Below are 18,333 nucleotides of genomic sequence, written 5' to 3'. Positions count from 1 at the left end.
GTAATATTAATTTGGTATATGAACCATACGCCTTCTTGCGCTGGCCTTTCAGTACAATGCTCAGTCATGTTTGTACAAAAATCTCGTGCGCGTATTCTAAAACAGCGCTGGTTACTAACCGATTAAAATTTTCTATTATATTTCAAACAAATTTTGAGAAATGGGTTTCCAACACCGCAACATTTGGTTACTTAAATTTATAGCAAAAAAATTTCTTCCTTCTAATAACGTGGAAGATCCTCAAAAGGTTACAACAGACTTCTGTTCTATATCAATTAAAATCGTGAGAAACCTGTGCCTTGACTGGACCAATGTACATTTCCGTCAAAAAAATCATTTGCTGGGATGAGAATAAGAACTTGACATTTGGCATAATGACTAAGCAATATTGCGTTTTTACGTTTCTTTGGCAGAGCAATTCCGACGTAGGTTATATTGACGAGGTAAATTACTTCGGTTGGGGGTAAAGTGTGGCATCATTAGCCGCTCACAAATCATCCAGGGTCGAAAGTGTTCAAAATTACATGGTGTAAATTGAAATTTACAACATAACCCGCGACCTGAGGCTCATCACCCTACAGATAAAATACAATCCCACGACAGCGGGTTCTTTCGTATCGCATTAAAACCCGAAACCTTAGTGTTTCGGCCAGAGGCTGCTAACGCAGCATTAAATTTATGCTTGTACCTTGGTTTCATTGCTGCTATAACAACAACAGATAATATAAGCCATTTATTGCCTCTGGCTTTTATTGCTAGTGCTTTTATAAATTTCTTTATTGTAATTTATAATTATAATAAATATTTTTACAATAAAATAAAAAAAAAAAACATTTAGGGTCATTATTACATGTGTTCTTTTACTATCTGATGGATTTGAAAACGCAAAATAAATCAATTTGGGTGCATTAAAAATATAATTTTTACATTGAAAGTTAATTCCAAGAAGCTCCTCCTTGAAATACAATCATTACTTTTAACTTTAAGTTAACCTAATAAATTTGTTCGGTAACACTTCCGTTACACATGCCAGTGAATTGGTGCCAATTGAGTACATGTATTATACTCGAAAATGCCGTAAAAGTGTTCGACTGGCATGCAGTTTTCTTGTGTGTTTACACATGCCAGTGCAAGTTCAATTTCAAAATTATTTTAAGCCGCATTAACACACAAAAGTGCATTATATTTCAGATTTAAAACACAATTCACAACATATTTTATTACTTTTTATTTTATTTCGTTTTAAAAAAAATGTTTTCAATCATAAACATAATGAATCTGGTATTGCCGCCTTTTCAATATTGTATAATCCCAGAGGGGAAATTATACATCAACCTATATTTGCATGAAAAACATCAAAATTATGTCTTTACAAACCACTAATATATTGCAGCTACCAAGACGCATTATTTGTGTTTCCTAATCTTTTTGAAAATATGCATTAAATCTTTGCATTCTTAAAAGAAACAAAAATGTACATGGATTAAATAATAGTCTCGGCAACTCTTTTTTCATTTTCGACATATCACTGGCAGCCAGCTCAAAATTTTGCTGGCATGAAAAATCTAGTGCCAGTGGAGTCGACAATTCAAAAAATGTAATTGTGGTAGTAAAAAGTTGTGTATGTATTGAATTTTTCGAACTGTCACTGGCATGTGTAAAGGTTGGGTAAATCCAAACTGTAACAAAAGAATACTTATAATAAAGCGGGTTAGCATAATAAAAAGCTTTAACGTACACTCAAACATGTTTGAAAGAACTAAAACTAAAAACAGAACGTTTTTAGAATACTTCTCCTAATGGGATATACTTCATCTTAATTAGAACAATTTATTTGCTCATCTAACTAATTGTCGACAGCATCGTTTGTAACATTTCCATTTAACCCATGCAGAGTGCAAAAGAAACAACTACAAACAAATTTCCCTTCAGACGGATTGTTTTACATGCGTATTATAATAGAGATAACCGCAAATGCCAAACAAGAACAAATTTCACTTACCTGGACTGGTTGTTTGGCTGTGTGTGTATCGATTTCAGTGCCCTAAAGAAAAACCAAAGACTATTTACAATGGGCAAAGAGAAAGGAATGCCATTATTAAGAAATTTGATTCACAACCTATATTCGTAACACAAGACTGGAATCGACAATTATTTATGAACTTAAAATAAGGTGGGTTGGTTATTTCCTCACCTCTAACACACACACACGCTCATCAGAAGCCATCACAGAAAAACAACAGGACAATCACACAAACCACCAACTTATAACAAATGCTTGTTCTCGTTTTTCTTTTTCTATTATTTTACTTCTTCAAGTCCATGGAGAAAATACTTGACTTAATACTAGTATCGGTGTATGTGTGTGTGTGTGACTGAGTGTGAGGTGCTGTGTGTATGGGTCTAGGCCAGGGACTGGGCATGCTAAATGACAATAAAAACCACAAACTTCATTCATATCCATATACCGACGATGAGGAATACAAACGGCTTGGTAAACTTTTGCAAGCAGTCGTGAGAAAGAGAGGGAGAGAGAAATATTGTAGGTGTATGTTAGTGTTTGTATATGCCGTGTATGTAGTTAATGAATATGCATCAGCTGATATTTATTCACTAACCCCGACAAAGTTCATGGCGGAAAGTTCACAAAGTTCTATTCTTTTTGCGCTCATAAAATGCAAAACATTCATAACTGACAGATTTCTGTTGTTGTTGTTTCTCAAAGAAAAAGTTGCACAATCATGAATCATTTCTGCAAAGGTTAGCATTCATTGACTTGAAGAGGAAATTCGCTGAAGGCTGAATGACAAATAGGATGCAGAAATAAGTCAATGGTTCTTGCGATACTTTAATTGCGTGGGCTTTGAATGGAGAATTATTAGCAAAGACATAAAACAGTAAAGATTGGACGAAATGCATATACAGTTTAAATTAACAGAAACATTACAAATTTGTGTTATTATAAAATCGCTATCAAGGAGCTATTAGAAATGATAGAAATGATTAGGATTCAATGGTATATTCCAGAGCGATTACTTCCGCATGGGAGCAATACAACAAAAAAAAACTGTATATCGGTACATGTGACTGCTTTTGTCAATTAACTTAAGGGGTAAATTACAATCATGCTTATGATCAATATTTCAGGTTCGTACATCATACGCCTACCAATGTTTTATGCAGCATTTCTTTTTGTCTGTTACACATTTTTTGTAATTTTATTGTAGAATCTATTCAAATATGCAATTTGTCCGCATAATTAATAAATATTTGTTGTTTAGGGGGTTATGACCACTCATTGCGCTCGAAAAAATCAATTTTTCATGAATTTTTACAAGAAATATACCAAAATTGTTTAGAACATTTTGTTCTCATCTGAAAATCACGTCTTGAACTACTTTCGGAAATGTTCTTTGTTGAAAAATATTGCACAGTGTTCTGTCAAATGACCGTCTACGAAACACGGTTTTTACTAAAGCAGTTTGCGGTGCCCACTGTAGCTCGAAAATGAATAAACCGAATAGCATATGTTTTTTTTTGTTTTGCCTTATTAAGGCGAAGGTCATTTTTAGAGTGATATTTGAATTAATTCTCTTTCGTGGAATCATTAAGAACCTAATTATCTTGTCCTTAAGCGAAAACAAAGCAAGATTTCGATTTTAACCAAAAACAGAATGTTTTTTTCACCATAAATCCATCATAAAATTGTTTAAAATATGAAGATCGGATCATCCGTTTTCGAGCTACAGTGGTCACTGCTTTCAAAAATGCCACTTCGAGAAAATCTCGTTTAAAACTTCGATGTTACTTACATTCAAATCACAATGAATTTATCTTTCTAATGCTCATATTTCAGCCATCTTTTGTCCGATTGAAATTTTTAAAGTGAACCAATAAAAATTTTTCGATTTTGTAAAATTTGCCATAACTCCTTAAAGGGTAAATTACAAGCGTGCGTATGATCAATATAGTAGGTTCGTACATCATACGTCTACCTATAGTTGATGCGGTACGCACTGGTTCAGAAATCGATTTTCCTGGTCAAAACACCAAATTTGTGTAGTCACCGATTGTTAATTTCTATAAAAAATTAGGTCAACCTATTAAAATATGAGGGCGTGGCGTGTTCCTAAAAATGAACATATTTCCCAATTTGGAGAAAAAAAAATTTTGTATATTTATGGAGAAGGAAATATATCGTCTGCTCCGTCGGAAAAGGTCGTAAGTCCCTCTCAATAAATTATTCAGGATGAAGAAAAAACATTCTAGCGCTTTCTGTATTAAAGATTTTGTTATGGTGGTAAAGGCACTATTTTTCGTTTATTTATTCCGCTTCAATACCTGTACTTTGTTTGATAAAATTCCATCGCGTTTGGCAGATAATTGGATGTCTTTGGACTTACGACCTTTTCCTTGTACAGTTTTGTATTTTTGTAGGGACTTACGACCTTTTCCTACAATTTACGGACGTTTTTAAAATAAAATATTTATACTTTACAAAACAATGTGGAAAGGGTATTATAAGTTTGATTTGTCCAATATTCCTGTAACATCGCGAAGTATTCGTCGTAGACCCCCTCCCCTTGCCATTTTTTTCATATCTTGATGAGATAAAGCGATCTAGCTATGTGTGTCCGTCTATCCATTAACAATTGTAATAAAACTCCAGTCTTCAATTTTGGACCGATCGTCACGAAATTTTGTGGAGAGGTCGGGTTCCGACCAGAAGTGACCCCATTAGATGTTGGTTATGATCGAAAGGTGTGAAATGGAACAAACCCACAATTTTTACCCGACTTTGTAGCTGTCCTGTAGATCGCAGTAATATTCCGATCGGAGCGAAATTTTAAGAATGATTTGAGTTTAAGACAAAGAATAAGCTTGCAATTTAACATGGTGATGAGATAATTATTTGCGGGTTTAATGGACCAAAACTTTTGTATGAAATCTTATATATAAAAGACAATGTGTGTATGTTTGTATGTTCCGCATAGACTCAAAAACGGCTGAACCGATTTTTTTGAAAATTTCAGAGAATATACAGGGAACAACCGAGGTGAAAATAGGCTTTATAGTTTTTGAATTTCGGAGGGGTCCTATTTTTTAAAAAACACTTTTTTGCAAAAGTTATGAAAGTATCGGTCAGAAAATTAATTTGCGAGGCAACGGTTGTTGAATCTCCGACCCTAAGTACTTATTCCATGTAATTTTCAGATTATGCACAGGAATGTCCCTTGGTGGAAGTATGCAATATATTTTGTTGAATTTCGGAGGAGCGGGTTAAAGCTGTGCCCTATTTTTTAAATGCGCTGTATATAAAACTTACGAACGATTCGGTTTCTCCAATCCTGGGTACATATTTTAGCAATAAGACCCGACCAGAGTAAAATTTTAAGTTGGTGTAACAATGACCGTCTGTCCGTCTTTTGAAATTAAGATACAGCTCGCAATTTTTAAGATAGATCTTCGTGATTTGGTGTAGCAGTTTCTATTACTTCTAGGATGTTTGGTATTGACGTCATCAGAGCTTTCAGAATCACCGTGAAAACCATAGGGAACTAGACCCATGACACCATCGTCTAATTCCATTCCAAATTCATACTGCTCTTTGTTAGCAAAAACCATGATGACTTCTTAGTTTAATAACATTTCAATCAATTATTATTTTAGAATTATTTAATAATATAAACATTGCACTTACCCGTCCGTTAGAAGGTTCTACTTTATTGAATTCGGAATACAAACAAACCTCGTAATGTGAATGTCCCTAGAGAATCCACAAATGACCAGTTGATAAAGTTAAGTAAGATATACGACAGTAAAAACAGAAAAAATTTTGATTTTTTTTTAAATTTTTAATATATGAGGTATTTGAACACATACAGCATCCCATATTGTATCAATGAAAATGCCAGAAGTCCATCTTTCATAATCAGTTCGCTTATAGGGGAAAATAGATTTCAAATGTAAATTCTCGTTGCAATATAGAAATTATCACATTTTTGTTCAAATGTTTGGTCCACAGGCTCCGCCAAATATCATCCGATTATCATCCAAAGGTGTAGGCTAGTTCTTTACATTGTACCCCAACCTGGATGACGTTAAACATTATATCTGAACTGCATTAGCTGTAGTATTCTTTTAAAGTATACATTTTCCTGTGGACTTACGACCTTTTCGTACTCAAATTTGTACGTTTTGTGGACTTACGACCTTTTCCGACAGGGGCAAAACATATAGAAAAACGCGACATACTACCATTTTCTTTGTATCATACGACGAGTTTTGACTTGTACTATCATCGTGTAACAAAAACGCGATTTCCAAAAAAAGTGGACTTACGACCTTTTCCGACGGAGCAGACGATATACATATCTCTCAAAAAACTATAACAAATATTTTGTTCATTATTCTTTTGTTAAGTAGGTTGGATTGTTATCTTTAAGAGTCGTTTTAACAAATTATCGTAGCGTTTACATGTAGTGAGGTATTTTATTTTTCCTCGGGTACTAAATTTTATTGAAATTCCGATTTTAGTGGACTAGAACTTTTAGGGAACAAAATGTAACAATGTTTCGTTTTCGCAAACAGATTTCTGAGAGTGTCCTCTTTCAGCCCATATATACCTTTGTACATGTCCAGTTCCGTCCGTTAAACATTTTTCTAAATTTATTGAAATTACATGGGAAAAAATCATGGGATTTATATGAGTTTTATGAAAACCCGTGGAGTAGGTTTTTTAATTAAAAAATAATAATAATAATTTAAAAAAAAATTAGTTACAGTGTTTTATAAATAAATGCACTATAAAGTAAAAAATAATTTTTTGCTTAGACTAAATAAGTATATTCGTCTTCATGATGAAATATCTCAAATAAAACACTTGCATTTAAATTAAAAATGGTGACAAAATTAACGGCAAGTGTTTTATTTGAGATATTCCATCATGTAGAAGAATATATTTATTAAGGGTAAGCGAAAAACTATTTTCCAGTGTATAGTGAATTTATAAATAAAACACTGTAACCAATTTTTTTTTAAATTATTATTATTTTTTAATTAAAAAACCTACTCCACGGGTTTTCATAAAACTCATATAAATCCCATGATTTTTTCCCATGTAATTTCAATAAATTTAGAAAAATGTTTAACGGACGGAATATATTTGTTTGACCACTAACAACCCCGTAACCAAATTACCAAATCTAAATAAAAACTTTAAAATGCCTGAAATCGGGGGTACCTTTACATGGGGGCTACACCAAAACCTGGACCCATGTACACGATTTTTTGTGGGGAAGTTTTAGCCCCATTGGGAACTCCAAATGCCAAGTTACAGCTCGAATTGGGCTAAAAGATAAAGATAAAGATAAAATCCTTAAAATACCATAAATCGGGCGGTACCGCTATATAGAGGCTATAGGAAAAAATGGACACATATTGGTTTTTCATATTCATGTATTGTCATCTGAATCCGAAAAGTGTGCAAAGTTTTGGTTCGATTGGTCAACTGCAAGTGTGTTAAAAATTAGTTACCAGATTTGAACTAAACTAAACTGAAATAAACAAATTTACTTTTTTATACCCTATACCACAATGTGGAAAAGGGTATTATAAGTTTGTTTTGGTAAAAATTCATGTAACACCGCGAAATATTCGTCGGAGACCCCCAATGTGGTATACCAATCTTCATATCTCGACGAGATAAAGCGATTTTGAGATGTGTGTCTGTCCGTCCGTCCGTCCGTCTGTCCATTATAAATTGTAAACACGCTCCAGGCCGCAATTATGGACCGATCGTCACGAAATTTTGTGTGGAGGTCGGGTTCAGATCAGAATAGATCCCTATTCTTATTGGTGATGATTTAAATATTTAGCGGATGAAATGGACCAAAGACATAATATTTATCCAATTTTGTAGCGGTTCTGTAGGTCTCAATAATAGTCCGATCAACGCGTAATTTTAAATAAGGTAAGAGTATATGACAAAGAAGAAGCTTGCAACTTGAGATGGCGATCGGATAATATTTAGAGGGTTAAATGAACCAAAACTTTTGTGTGAAATTTGTGAAAATTTTTAATATACAGCTTATATCTTAATTCCTGGAAGTGACATTCCGGACAAGTGAGATAAACTTGAAAGTGGATTGCTTGACCTTTCAATTGATGTCAATTATGTTGGTGGGCATGATCAGATAACAGAGTTACAGCCTAATATATTCCGTTATTTGTTTGTAGTGTAATAATAAACTCGCTAGAAGTAGCAATTATACATCAATAGTCACGAAATTTTGCACCAGTTAAGAGTATGGGTCGAAAAAGATGCCTACAATTTTGAATGATGATCTGATATTCTTTAGCGGGTCAAATGGACCATTACAGTTGTATGAAAAATATAAAAATTTTATTTTTGGTCGATATTTTAATTCTTTGAGGACATATATATTTCGCAAAGTAGCCTACATATGGGAAAAAACTACTGACCTTTCCTCTGATGTAAATTGCAATAAAGTGTTTGCTAGATAACGGGCCTAATGCCTAATATATAATGGGTTCTGTGTAGAGAACCACATTTTTATCCCATGCTACGTATTGTCCCTCCAAAAGTTTATGTAACACCACGAAATATTCGTCATATCTCGACGAGATAAAGCGATTTAGCGATGTGCGTCCGTCCATTAAAAATTGCAAACAAGCTTAAGGCCGCAATTATGGACCGATTGTAACGAATTTTTTAAGGAGGTTGGGTTCGGGCCAGAATAGAAATGATTAGTTTTTGGTGATGATCGTGAAATGTTCAGGGGATGAAATGGACCAAAAACAAAATTTTAACCAATTTTGTAGCGGCTCTGTAGGTCAAAATAATAACCCGCAAAATTTTAAACAAAGTTTGAGTTTATGATGAAGAAGAAGCGTACAAATCAACGTGAAGATCAGATAATACTTAGCGGATTCAATGGACTGAAACTTTTGTGTGAAATTGGTAAAAATTTCAATAACGTAGCGGATAAACGACGGAAGTAGTAGTACTACATAAGTGGGTTTCATTACATTTTAGTTTGTGTGAACTAAATTTTCCTTTCCCGCTACAAAAATGTCTTTGTCATGCTAGATAACTTTTTGGTTTTGGTCATAAGTATTATACATTACATCTCTGATATTTGATAATTAAATTTTCACAATCATTGAAAAGAAATTCCGTGGAGAGCGATGGTTCAGGGATAGTGGTATAGGGTATCCCATGGTCGGCTCCGTCCGATTATAGACTTTTCTTACTTGTTTGATTTTGTTTTAATTATTTTTTTTTTTAATATTTTGAATTTTTATAGTTAATAGATAATAATATAGAATACACAAAAACTATCATTCATTAATGCAAAATATTAGAAAAAAGACTCAAAAAACTACTAGACCGACCTTTTTTAATTCAACTGTCGAACAAAAATAGTATATATGAATATGTCTCTATCCGTTCAAAAGTTACATAGTTTTGGCCTGGAAAACGATTATGAATTACTGTGCGTCATTTCCTTTTTCTGCAGATTCTGCCAAGTTCTGGAACAGACATATTATGCCTTTTCCATAACCTGCAAGAATCTACAAATTTTTACTACAATACGAATTTTTCTTCTATGATGAAAATACAGTTACAATTAGAAGATTCTTGCAGTTCTGGAACAGAATATTTATTGTAAAATCCATTTTGTAATTTGGCATTATTCAAATATTTTCTTTTTTCATAAATAAATTTTAATTTTAAAATATTCAGTGATTTTAAAATCTATGTATATTTTTTAACTTCTTTGCAGCTCTCGACTAAATATGACGCAAATCAATATGTCTGTGCATTGGCAAACACCTGGCCACACAAGAAATGGCTAATACCCCGTGTTTTGATTTTGAACTGTTAACAAAAAACAAACAAAACGAAAATATTCACTTCCACATAAGGTCACATTAAAAAGGACATGTCTATTAAAGGTTCACTGCTAACCTATGAAAATAATAACGACATTATCACAAAAACTAAAAAACGTTCATCAATTTTGCATTCGAAACATTTCAACACAAGTATTTCCTCGACGTGTACATACGAGTCGATGGGTAAAACAATACCATCCAGTCTAAATTCGAGTATTTCGAATTCGGTCCTAAACAGCGGCAGCAGCCAAAGTGCTAACCACAGCCAACAGCACCATCTACCAACGCATACGAACTTCCAGGCAAATCATTTGCCAGGAAAATACATGAACTCCAAAAGAAAACATGCCAAATACAACAACATGTATTCCAACATGTACCCCGATCACAACAACTATTTGCACTTGAACTCATTGTGGTCCATTTGGTATGGAGTTTTATTGACACTGTTCCAGGGCTATTTGGCCGTACATGGTGCATATCGATTTTTGGGTAAGTTCATTTGGAAATGTTAACGGAATTATAATGTTGGATGTTTGTCCATTAATCCATCGTATATTCATATTGTTCTTCATTTCAGGTTGCTCCCTGATATCATGGAAAATCGAACCAGTTGCCGAACTCAATTTGCAAATAATTCTATCCGGTGTGGTTTTCGTTTTGCTGCCATTCTTTTTTACATCAGCCGTTTTTAAAGTGAGTATGAAAAAGACTTTTTGAAAGGCACACTTTGGAATTTGCTCACCTAACAGTCGCGCAAGCTCCTACAAACAGTCTGCAATGTTAATGAATACAACTCGTGTAAAGGAATCCTACTTTATAAGAATTTTAAGTCTAACGTAGATTTAACACTTTTTGGAATTAATTTTTTCAGAAATATTTTGTTCTTCTTTCTTCCATTACATTGAAATTATAAAGGATTTTACAAACAACGTTTAGTTTTACAACAACGTACAGACATATATTTTCCAATCGGAATACGCTTATATTGTCTATACCAAAAATCCAATGGTGACAATTGACCATAACTAACAATCAATAAAATCTCTTCGAATGTACATATGTGTGTGGGTATGAACATCATCAGGATAACTACAGACTACCACCGACTGGGTGTTCAATTCTGTGTTAGGCTTTAATTAAAAGTTCTCTCCTCTTTTATGACTCGTCTCGACACGAGAACTAGTTTCGGTTTATGTGATTTTTGGTTAGACATTTACACATTCACGTTCACAAACAAACACATACACACATTCACACACCGACCGACATGTCACCAACTTGTTTGCCTTGATATTGAGTTTGTTTTAATTTGATTATGTTTATTTTTCCTTATTGCATTTCTCCGAATAGACTACTGGGCACAGAAGAAAAATACAAAGATAAAGTATAGCTCTGTTTGCCTACCTTTGTCTTTGCATTCAATGGCAGCAGATTTATTAAGAAGAATATCATCAGGAAAACAGACGCACGTCAACATTCTTTAATTGTAAAGCCTGTGGATGTGTAAATTTGTGTATGCACCTTCATTTATGCCACTGGCAGGAATATTCAGTCATATGTATGTACATACGAACATATATGCAGGATAATAGTGAAATTGAAATTTAAATTTGCCACTTTGAATAGTCTACACTGTTACACTTGGCTACAATAATACTCAATCTTCAAACTATTAGTGAGTTACATCCGATGCGTATGCACCTAGTCGGAACTTCTTCAGAAGGTATATAATTAGAAGGTATAGAAATTCCCACTGAAATCCTTCTAGGATCCATTTAAGTTCGCTTAAGATATTGGAACCGTGGACTTTCTATTAAGGGGATTCTTTCATGTAGAGAATAGTATACACTGTATGTATGTATGTTTCGTCTACAATACGAAATTTTAATAATGACGATATCGATTTGGAAAAGATTTTAAACGTCGAATTCCGAGCAAGATTGACTTGGTTCTCTTGGTTGTAACCTCAATTTCCTTTGTCAAGATTTCAAACCTTTTCTGATGATGTTCATACCTTTTTCGCAATTGTGCTGCCAATGGTAACGCTTTATCTCTCAACACCTTCTCTAACAAACAAACTTAAAATTGTCACAAGGAAAGTTACAAATGAAAATGGAGACATTAGACTATTTACTATTTTAGATTCTCATAGAAGACTAAAGTTAACGTGGATTATTGTTAAAGATTCGTGTTATGCAAAGTATCGCGGTTTTCAACGGTTATTACTTCCTTACTCTCACCAATACCAATATATACTCGATGAATTGGGTATATTACTTACTTACTTACTTAGCAGGCCCATTACAGAACATTTGTTGCATAGACCGAACTAAGAAAAGATCTCCATTTCTCTCTATTTGTTGCTTCGCACTCTGGAATACCACGCCTTTCATCTCATCATCCGCTTGTTTGCGCCATCTATTCCTTGGACCGCCAAGCGGTCCGTATTTATACGCCTTTTTAGCGGGTTCATCATCGCTCATTCTTATGATATGGCCTAGCCAACGCAATCGCTGCATCTCGATACCTTTAACAATATTGATGTCGTTGTATAGCAGATAAAGCTCGTGGTTCATGCGACGTCGTTATTCACCGTCAACGCAGATTGGTCCGTAGATCTTTCGAAGAATTTTTCTCTCAAACACACCAAGCACTGCCATGTCTGCTTGCGCAAGTACCCAGGCTTCGGAACCATACATCAGCACGGGTAGTATCAGTGTTTTGTAGAGCGTTATTTTTGTTTGACGAGATGTGGCTTTGTTTCTAAATTGCGTACTTAGCATCTGTTGGCCAATACAATTCTTCTTTTTATTTCACAACTGATGTCGTTTGATGTGTTTACGGAGGTGCCGAGGTAGACGAAGTCTTTTACTACCTCAATATTATAGGAACCAACTTCCACAGTCGGTCCGAGCTCAATAGACGCATTGCGCGTCGACACCATCAACTTGGTCTTCTCACCGTTTACCACCAGACCCACTTTAGCAGATTCTCCTTCGACCTTCATAAAGGTATCAGCTACTTATCAGTTCATGATGTCTATATCATCAGCATAAGCAAGTAACATGTGGCTATTGGTGTAGATTGTGCCACTTTGTTTGACGTTTGCCTCTCGTATAACCTTTTCCAGCAGGATGTTGAAGAGATCACACGAAAGGCTGTCTCCTTGTCTGAAACCTCTTTTGTTACCAAACTCTTCAGAGAGGTTCTTTTCTTTTTGAACTGGGGACCTCGTGTCAGATAAAGTCATTTTACAAAGCCGGATGAACTTTACGGGGATACCAAATTAAGACATGGCTTGGAATACCTTTGAACGCAGCGGGCTGTCGAAGGCTGCTTTATAATCGACAAAAAGGTGGTAGGAGTCGATCTGCATCTCTTGGGTCTTCTCCAGGATTTGCCGCAGGGTAAATATCTGGTCAATGGTGGACTTACCAGGTCTAAAGCCGCATTGGTATGGTCCAATTATCTCGTTGGCCATAGGCTTTAGTCGTTCGCACAATATCCCTGACACCATCCTGTAGGCAATAGGGAATAGACTTATGCCCCTATAGTTGGAGCATACAGTCTTATCTCCCTTCTTGTGGACGGGGCACAGGATACTCAGGTTCCAATCGTCGGGTACTCGTTCTTCCTGACAGATGGTGCTAACTAGCTGATGAATACACCTTATCAGCGTGTCGCTTCCGGTTTTGAACAGCTCGGCTGGTAAGCCATCGGCTCCTGCTGCCTTATTATTCTTCAACCGATTTATTGCTGTCTTTACCTCATCTTGGCTGGGATTGGGACTGTGGTATCTTCGCCGTCTTCACTAATATTCGATACCAACAGTTTTGAAAAATGTTCATTCCATATCCTGAGTACACTATCTGTATCAGTTACCAAATTACCTTGCTGGTCTCTACAGGAGGATGTGCGTGTACCAAAGCCATCAGTTTGATGCTTGAATCTTTGGTAGAAATTTCGGACTTCATTCTGGCTCCTGTACATCTCGATTTTTTCACACTCCCGCTTTTCCATCTCTCTCTTTTTCCTGCGGAATAGACGTTTCTCCTCTCTCCTTTTCTCCCTGTATCTCTTTCGTGCGCTACGCGTTGCTACGGATTGTACGTAAAGAAGGCCTATATGCCGCATTTTTCTCTTCGGTGGCAGCACGACACTCCTGATCATACCATGGATTCCTTGGAGGAGGTCTCTGGTATCCAAGTATGGATTTTGCGGCTGTTTGCATGGAGTGGGCAATGCTTTGACATTGCGCTGATATGTTATCTGGATGAGGAGTGCTAGTTGAGTGGAATATGATGTGACTATCTGTTGTGATTGCAGCTTACCGATGTCTAACTTTCGTGTTGTGTCTGTTCGTACTTTGTTTGCTACGTTTAAGCGTGTGCGTAGCTTTGCTGCAACAAGGTAGTGGTCCGAATCAATGTTTTCGTCTCGGAACGATCGTACATCCAACACGCTCGATGAATGTCTTCCATCTATCACAACATGATCAATTTAATTTCTTGTTTTCTGATCTGGAGACAGCCAGGTGCCCTTATGAATATCGAGATGATTAAATCTGGTACTGCTAACTACCATGTTTTTTGCAGGTGCAAAGTCTATCAGCCTCATACCACTGTCAGATGTTTAACTGTGGAGACTGAATTTCCCGACTGTTGGGCCAAAGATATTCTCCTTTCCAATTTTGGCATTAAAATCACCTAGAATGATTTTAATGTCATGGGCAGGGCAACGGTCATATGTTTCTTCTAAGCGCTCGTAAAATATATCTTTGGTCTGTTCGCCCTTTTCTTCAGTGGGAGCATGAGCGCTGATGTTGAAGAATTTAGCTTTTATTCGAATTACAGCAAGTCTTTCATTCAGTGGGGTGAAGCTTGATACCAGATGTTTTAGCCTCCGACTAACTACGAATCCGCAACCAAACTCATGCTTTACGTCATGGCAGCTATAATACAGTGCGTCACCTTTGGGTGTTGTTGCGACGCCTTTCCCAATCCATCGTATTTCCTATATGTAATATCGGCCTTGTACTTTTCAAGTACGTCTGCCAATGCGAAGACTGCACCTTCTCTATAAAGAGTGCGAACATTCCAGGTGCAGATTCGCAGATCATGGTCCCTAAAACGTTTGCGGGGTTCGTCAACTTTAGAGGGGTTTGTTTTTCTTTTCTTTCGTTTTTTCATAGTAGGCTGTTTTTTTCTAGGGGAGGGTTACTAGCCATACCCCCTTAAGGTACTATTTATCGTCAGCACCTCAAAAATGTTGGGACTCCTCCGATTTTATTGGGAACACTACCAATCTTTCATTATTCGACATTGATCGGCACATATTTTTTTTATTTTTTAGTCCTCTCTTTTATCTTGTGTTTGCAAATCACCTCTTCATTCCTTTTAAGGGTAATGCCTTTGATTGCTTGGATTTTCACATTATATTTCAAGGCAAGTAATAACCCGGAGGCTGGGCAAATTTATGTTTTGTGAGATATAATTTCTTAACTGACACCTACTTTTGTCTTTCATTTAATGGAGTGCCATTACATGCAAGCTTGGACCTTCATTTCGAGGCTCATCATCAACAGAACAAAAGAGAAACAATATTCACTGATTGCAGTGGTTGGTAGAAGATGACTTCAGTTCGGTGCACTTTTGTGTTTGTGATGAGAGAATGAAACAAAAGCAACCCGGCAGTCAGTCAGTCATCCGACCAAACAACCGACCGACCAACCAATATTGTGTCTGTTTTTCAACATTTGGTCTCTCCGTGTTTATGTTTGTGTGCATTAATGTGTAATGATGATAACAAATATTATGGCAATCTGGTTAACCGACACAACAAACACTAGCTTCAATATGAACAAGGATGTGCACAGACAGGACCACCATATGAGCACACGAGTTTGTGTGTTCAGCGAAATGTTTTTTTGTGTTCGGTGAAACAAGCAGCAAGTGAACCCTAACAGCAAGTGTTATAACAGTCTACACACATAAAAAATATACATATATATATACATATGTATATACCGAGATGCAATATGAATGAAGCAAAAGCTGAAGCACTCAAATTCATTTGGCAAATAACCACCTCAGAGATCACAGACAAAGACCCACACACACACGTACATATGTACATGTATAGAAATCATCAAACATTCCAGCCACTGTCAGCGACATTATCCTGGAGTCACACACTCACAAAAACTCGTATGTATATGTAGTTATTGTGTATGTGTCGATGTGTTTAAATAAACTACAGGCGTTCATTTTAAAATTCAAACATCACAAAAGGATATATGCCTATACATACATATGTATGACGAAATGTATGTTGGGTGTGTGTTTGTGAGTTTTTGTTTTTATTTTCAGCAGTGTGTCTGATAACTGGCCATCATGTCAGGGTGATGTATCTGTTCAACACCTATTTTTTTACCAAACAGTAAAGAATATTAGAGTGACTTTAAAATGCAAACACTTTCTTCAGTTACTTTACCCAGCGGTAGATTGAAGCTAGAATCTTTAGATTCAAAAACTGGACAAATGTTGTACTATCAAATTCCTCACGTCTCCCATAAGAGAAATGCAACATTTCTGTCATTGTCGTTCCCATCAGTCAAACTAGCAAACAATCTTAACAGGTCTCTCTGGTCCCTGCTCGGGCGCCACTGTAACAACACAACTTCCCTACGGTTACTAGGGAAGCTCGCTTGGGCCAGAGTCTACCACAAAATTTAGTAAAAAGTGACCCATAGCGTGATAAGACGCGTTGTTTAGGGTTTAAACCAATTTTTGCCTTTATATCTGTATTGTGAATAGGTATCGATCTTCTTGACCTTCTTAAGGGAACCTGGATAAGTACTCCTTGTTGAGAAGTTTCCTTCTCTGTGTTTTGATATATGGCTTCGAAAGAGACCTGGTTAATACTCAATTCCTGTTTTCGAGAATTCAAAGAAAAAACCGATATGACCCATTTTCGAGCTTAAACTAAGTTTTGACAAAATATTACGATATTATTGATGTTATATTTTACTCAATCATTCAATCCCATATAACATACAACCTAATCGTTTCAACTGGATACATTTCACCATGTCGATGTCTGTGTGTGGCCGATATTCACCATCAAAGCAGGTTGGTCCACAGGACGTTTCGAAGATAACCTCAAACAATACAATATTTGTTTCCTTATAAATGGCTGAAAAAATATTTTTCCACCAAATTCATGAAGGACTCTAATGTAGCCCGCTCCCCCATACGCTTTTGCATACAAATACACATATACAGCTGCGAAAAAAATAATAGCACCACCTCGTAAAAAAATAGTTTTGAGGCATTTTTATTTTCATGTGCAAATTTTGCTGACCGTTTCATGCGATTTTAGAACAAAACGACTCTAATGAATATAAAAGTAACAACAATCGCAATTATTGTCAACACTTTTTAAAAAAATAAACCAGATTTAACATAAACTCCAAAAAGTAGGCGAAAAAAATAATAGCACCACCATTGAAAATTTGTTTAAAATGATAGAAATTGGAAAAATGCTTTTACTTTATTGCTCAAGAATTGTAGTACATCAAGAGAAACAAGTGCCTACTGATTTATTGTTCAGTTGAATTCGATAGTAACGCCTCGGGATAGGCTTGGTATCGAACAAGCGGATTCTGGTATTGTTCTCAGGATTATTCTCAAAGGACCTCTAAATAACTATCCAAAATGATTTTCTGATCTTTGGTTTTGATGCTGTATTTGCCTTATTGACCTTAGCTAACACTTTGTTGATTTGTCACAGTATAGGGACAACGCACAACCCTAGAGAATGGCCAAAGAACTTCTTAAATACAATTTCTTTGACTTTCTTCCAGGTTATATCCCAGTTTATTATTGTTCATATCCTTTTGGAAGGACCAAACAAGTGCCACCTTATTTTCTTAATCAAATAAAGTCATATTTTCTAGGATTTCAACGATATTAAGTTAATTCTTTACAGTTTTCTTGCCATGTATAGGGCTTAGTCTCTAACGACAAAATCAGCTCTATACTATTACGGTTTAACAATCCTTTCATAATGGTTTTTGATATATATTCTTGGTTCTATTCAGAGTTTTTTGAGAACATGTAACTGAGAAATTAATTTATTTTCCACCAAACATAAATATTTAGAACCACAACTACATAAAATATTGCCCCCACAGTTGGTCTTGCAAATGTAAAATTTTATTGTGACTATTATTCGGCTCTGTATCGTGTAACCCGTTAAAACTATGGCGTTTCCAGGAACTGTGTGCTTTTAAATCATGTTCTCTGAGATATTTGCGAACTTTTTGTACTGTGTCCGATACTATATGGTCCTTTTATAGCCTTTATAGCCTTTTTACATTTCTGATAGAAATGTTGACCTGATGTTGCG

At 35.6% G+C, this 18,333-nt stretch overlaps 1 protein-coding gene across 1 annotated transcript in view; it reads left to right on the top strand.

The window, feature by feature from the left end:
- The window catches only part of tinc (transmembrane protein tincar), an 85,383-nt gene that overhangs the window by 44,184 nt on the left and 22,866 nt on the right, over positions 1-18,333 (top strand). The window contains exons 2-3 of the mRNA XM_073960764.1: positions 9,810-10,413; positions 10,502-10,617. Coding sequence (XP_073816865.1) covers positions 9,969-10,413; positions 10,502-10,617 — 561 coding nt within the window. The 5' untranslated portion in view covers positions 9,810-9,968. The remainder of the gene's footprint in view (positions 1-9,809; positions 10,414-10,501; positions 10,618-18,333) is intronic.

This window comes from Musca autumnalis, unplaced genomic scaffold, assembly GCF_047663935.1.
Source record: "Musca autumnalis isolate F117 unplaced genomic scaffold, ASM4766393v1 scaffold_1, whole genome shotgun sequence".
Taxonomy (NCBI): domain Eukaryota; kingdom Metazoa; phylum Arthropoda; class Insecta; order Diptera; family Muscidae; genus Musca; species Musca autumnalis.
The sequence above is the reverse complement of the archived record's forward strand: the minus strand, read 5'-3'. Positions and strand labels throughout refer to the sequence as shown.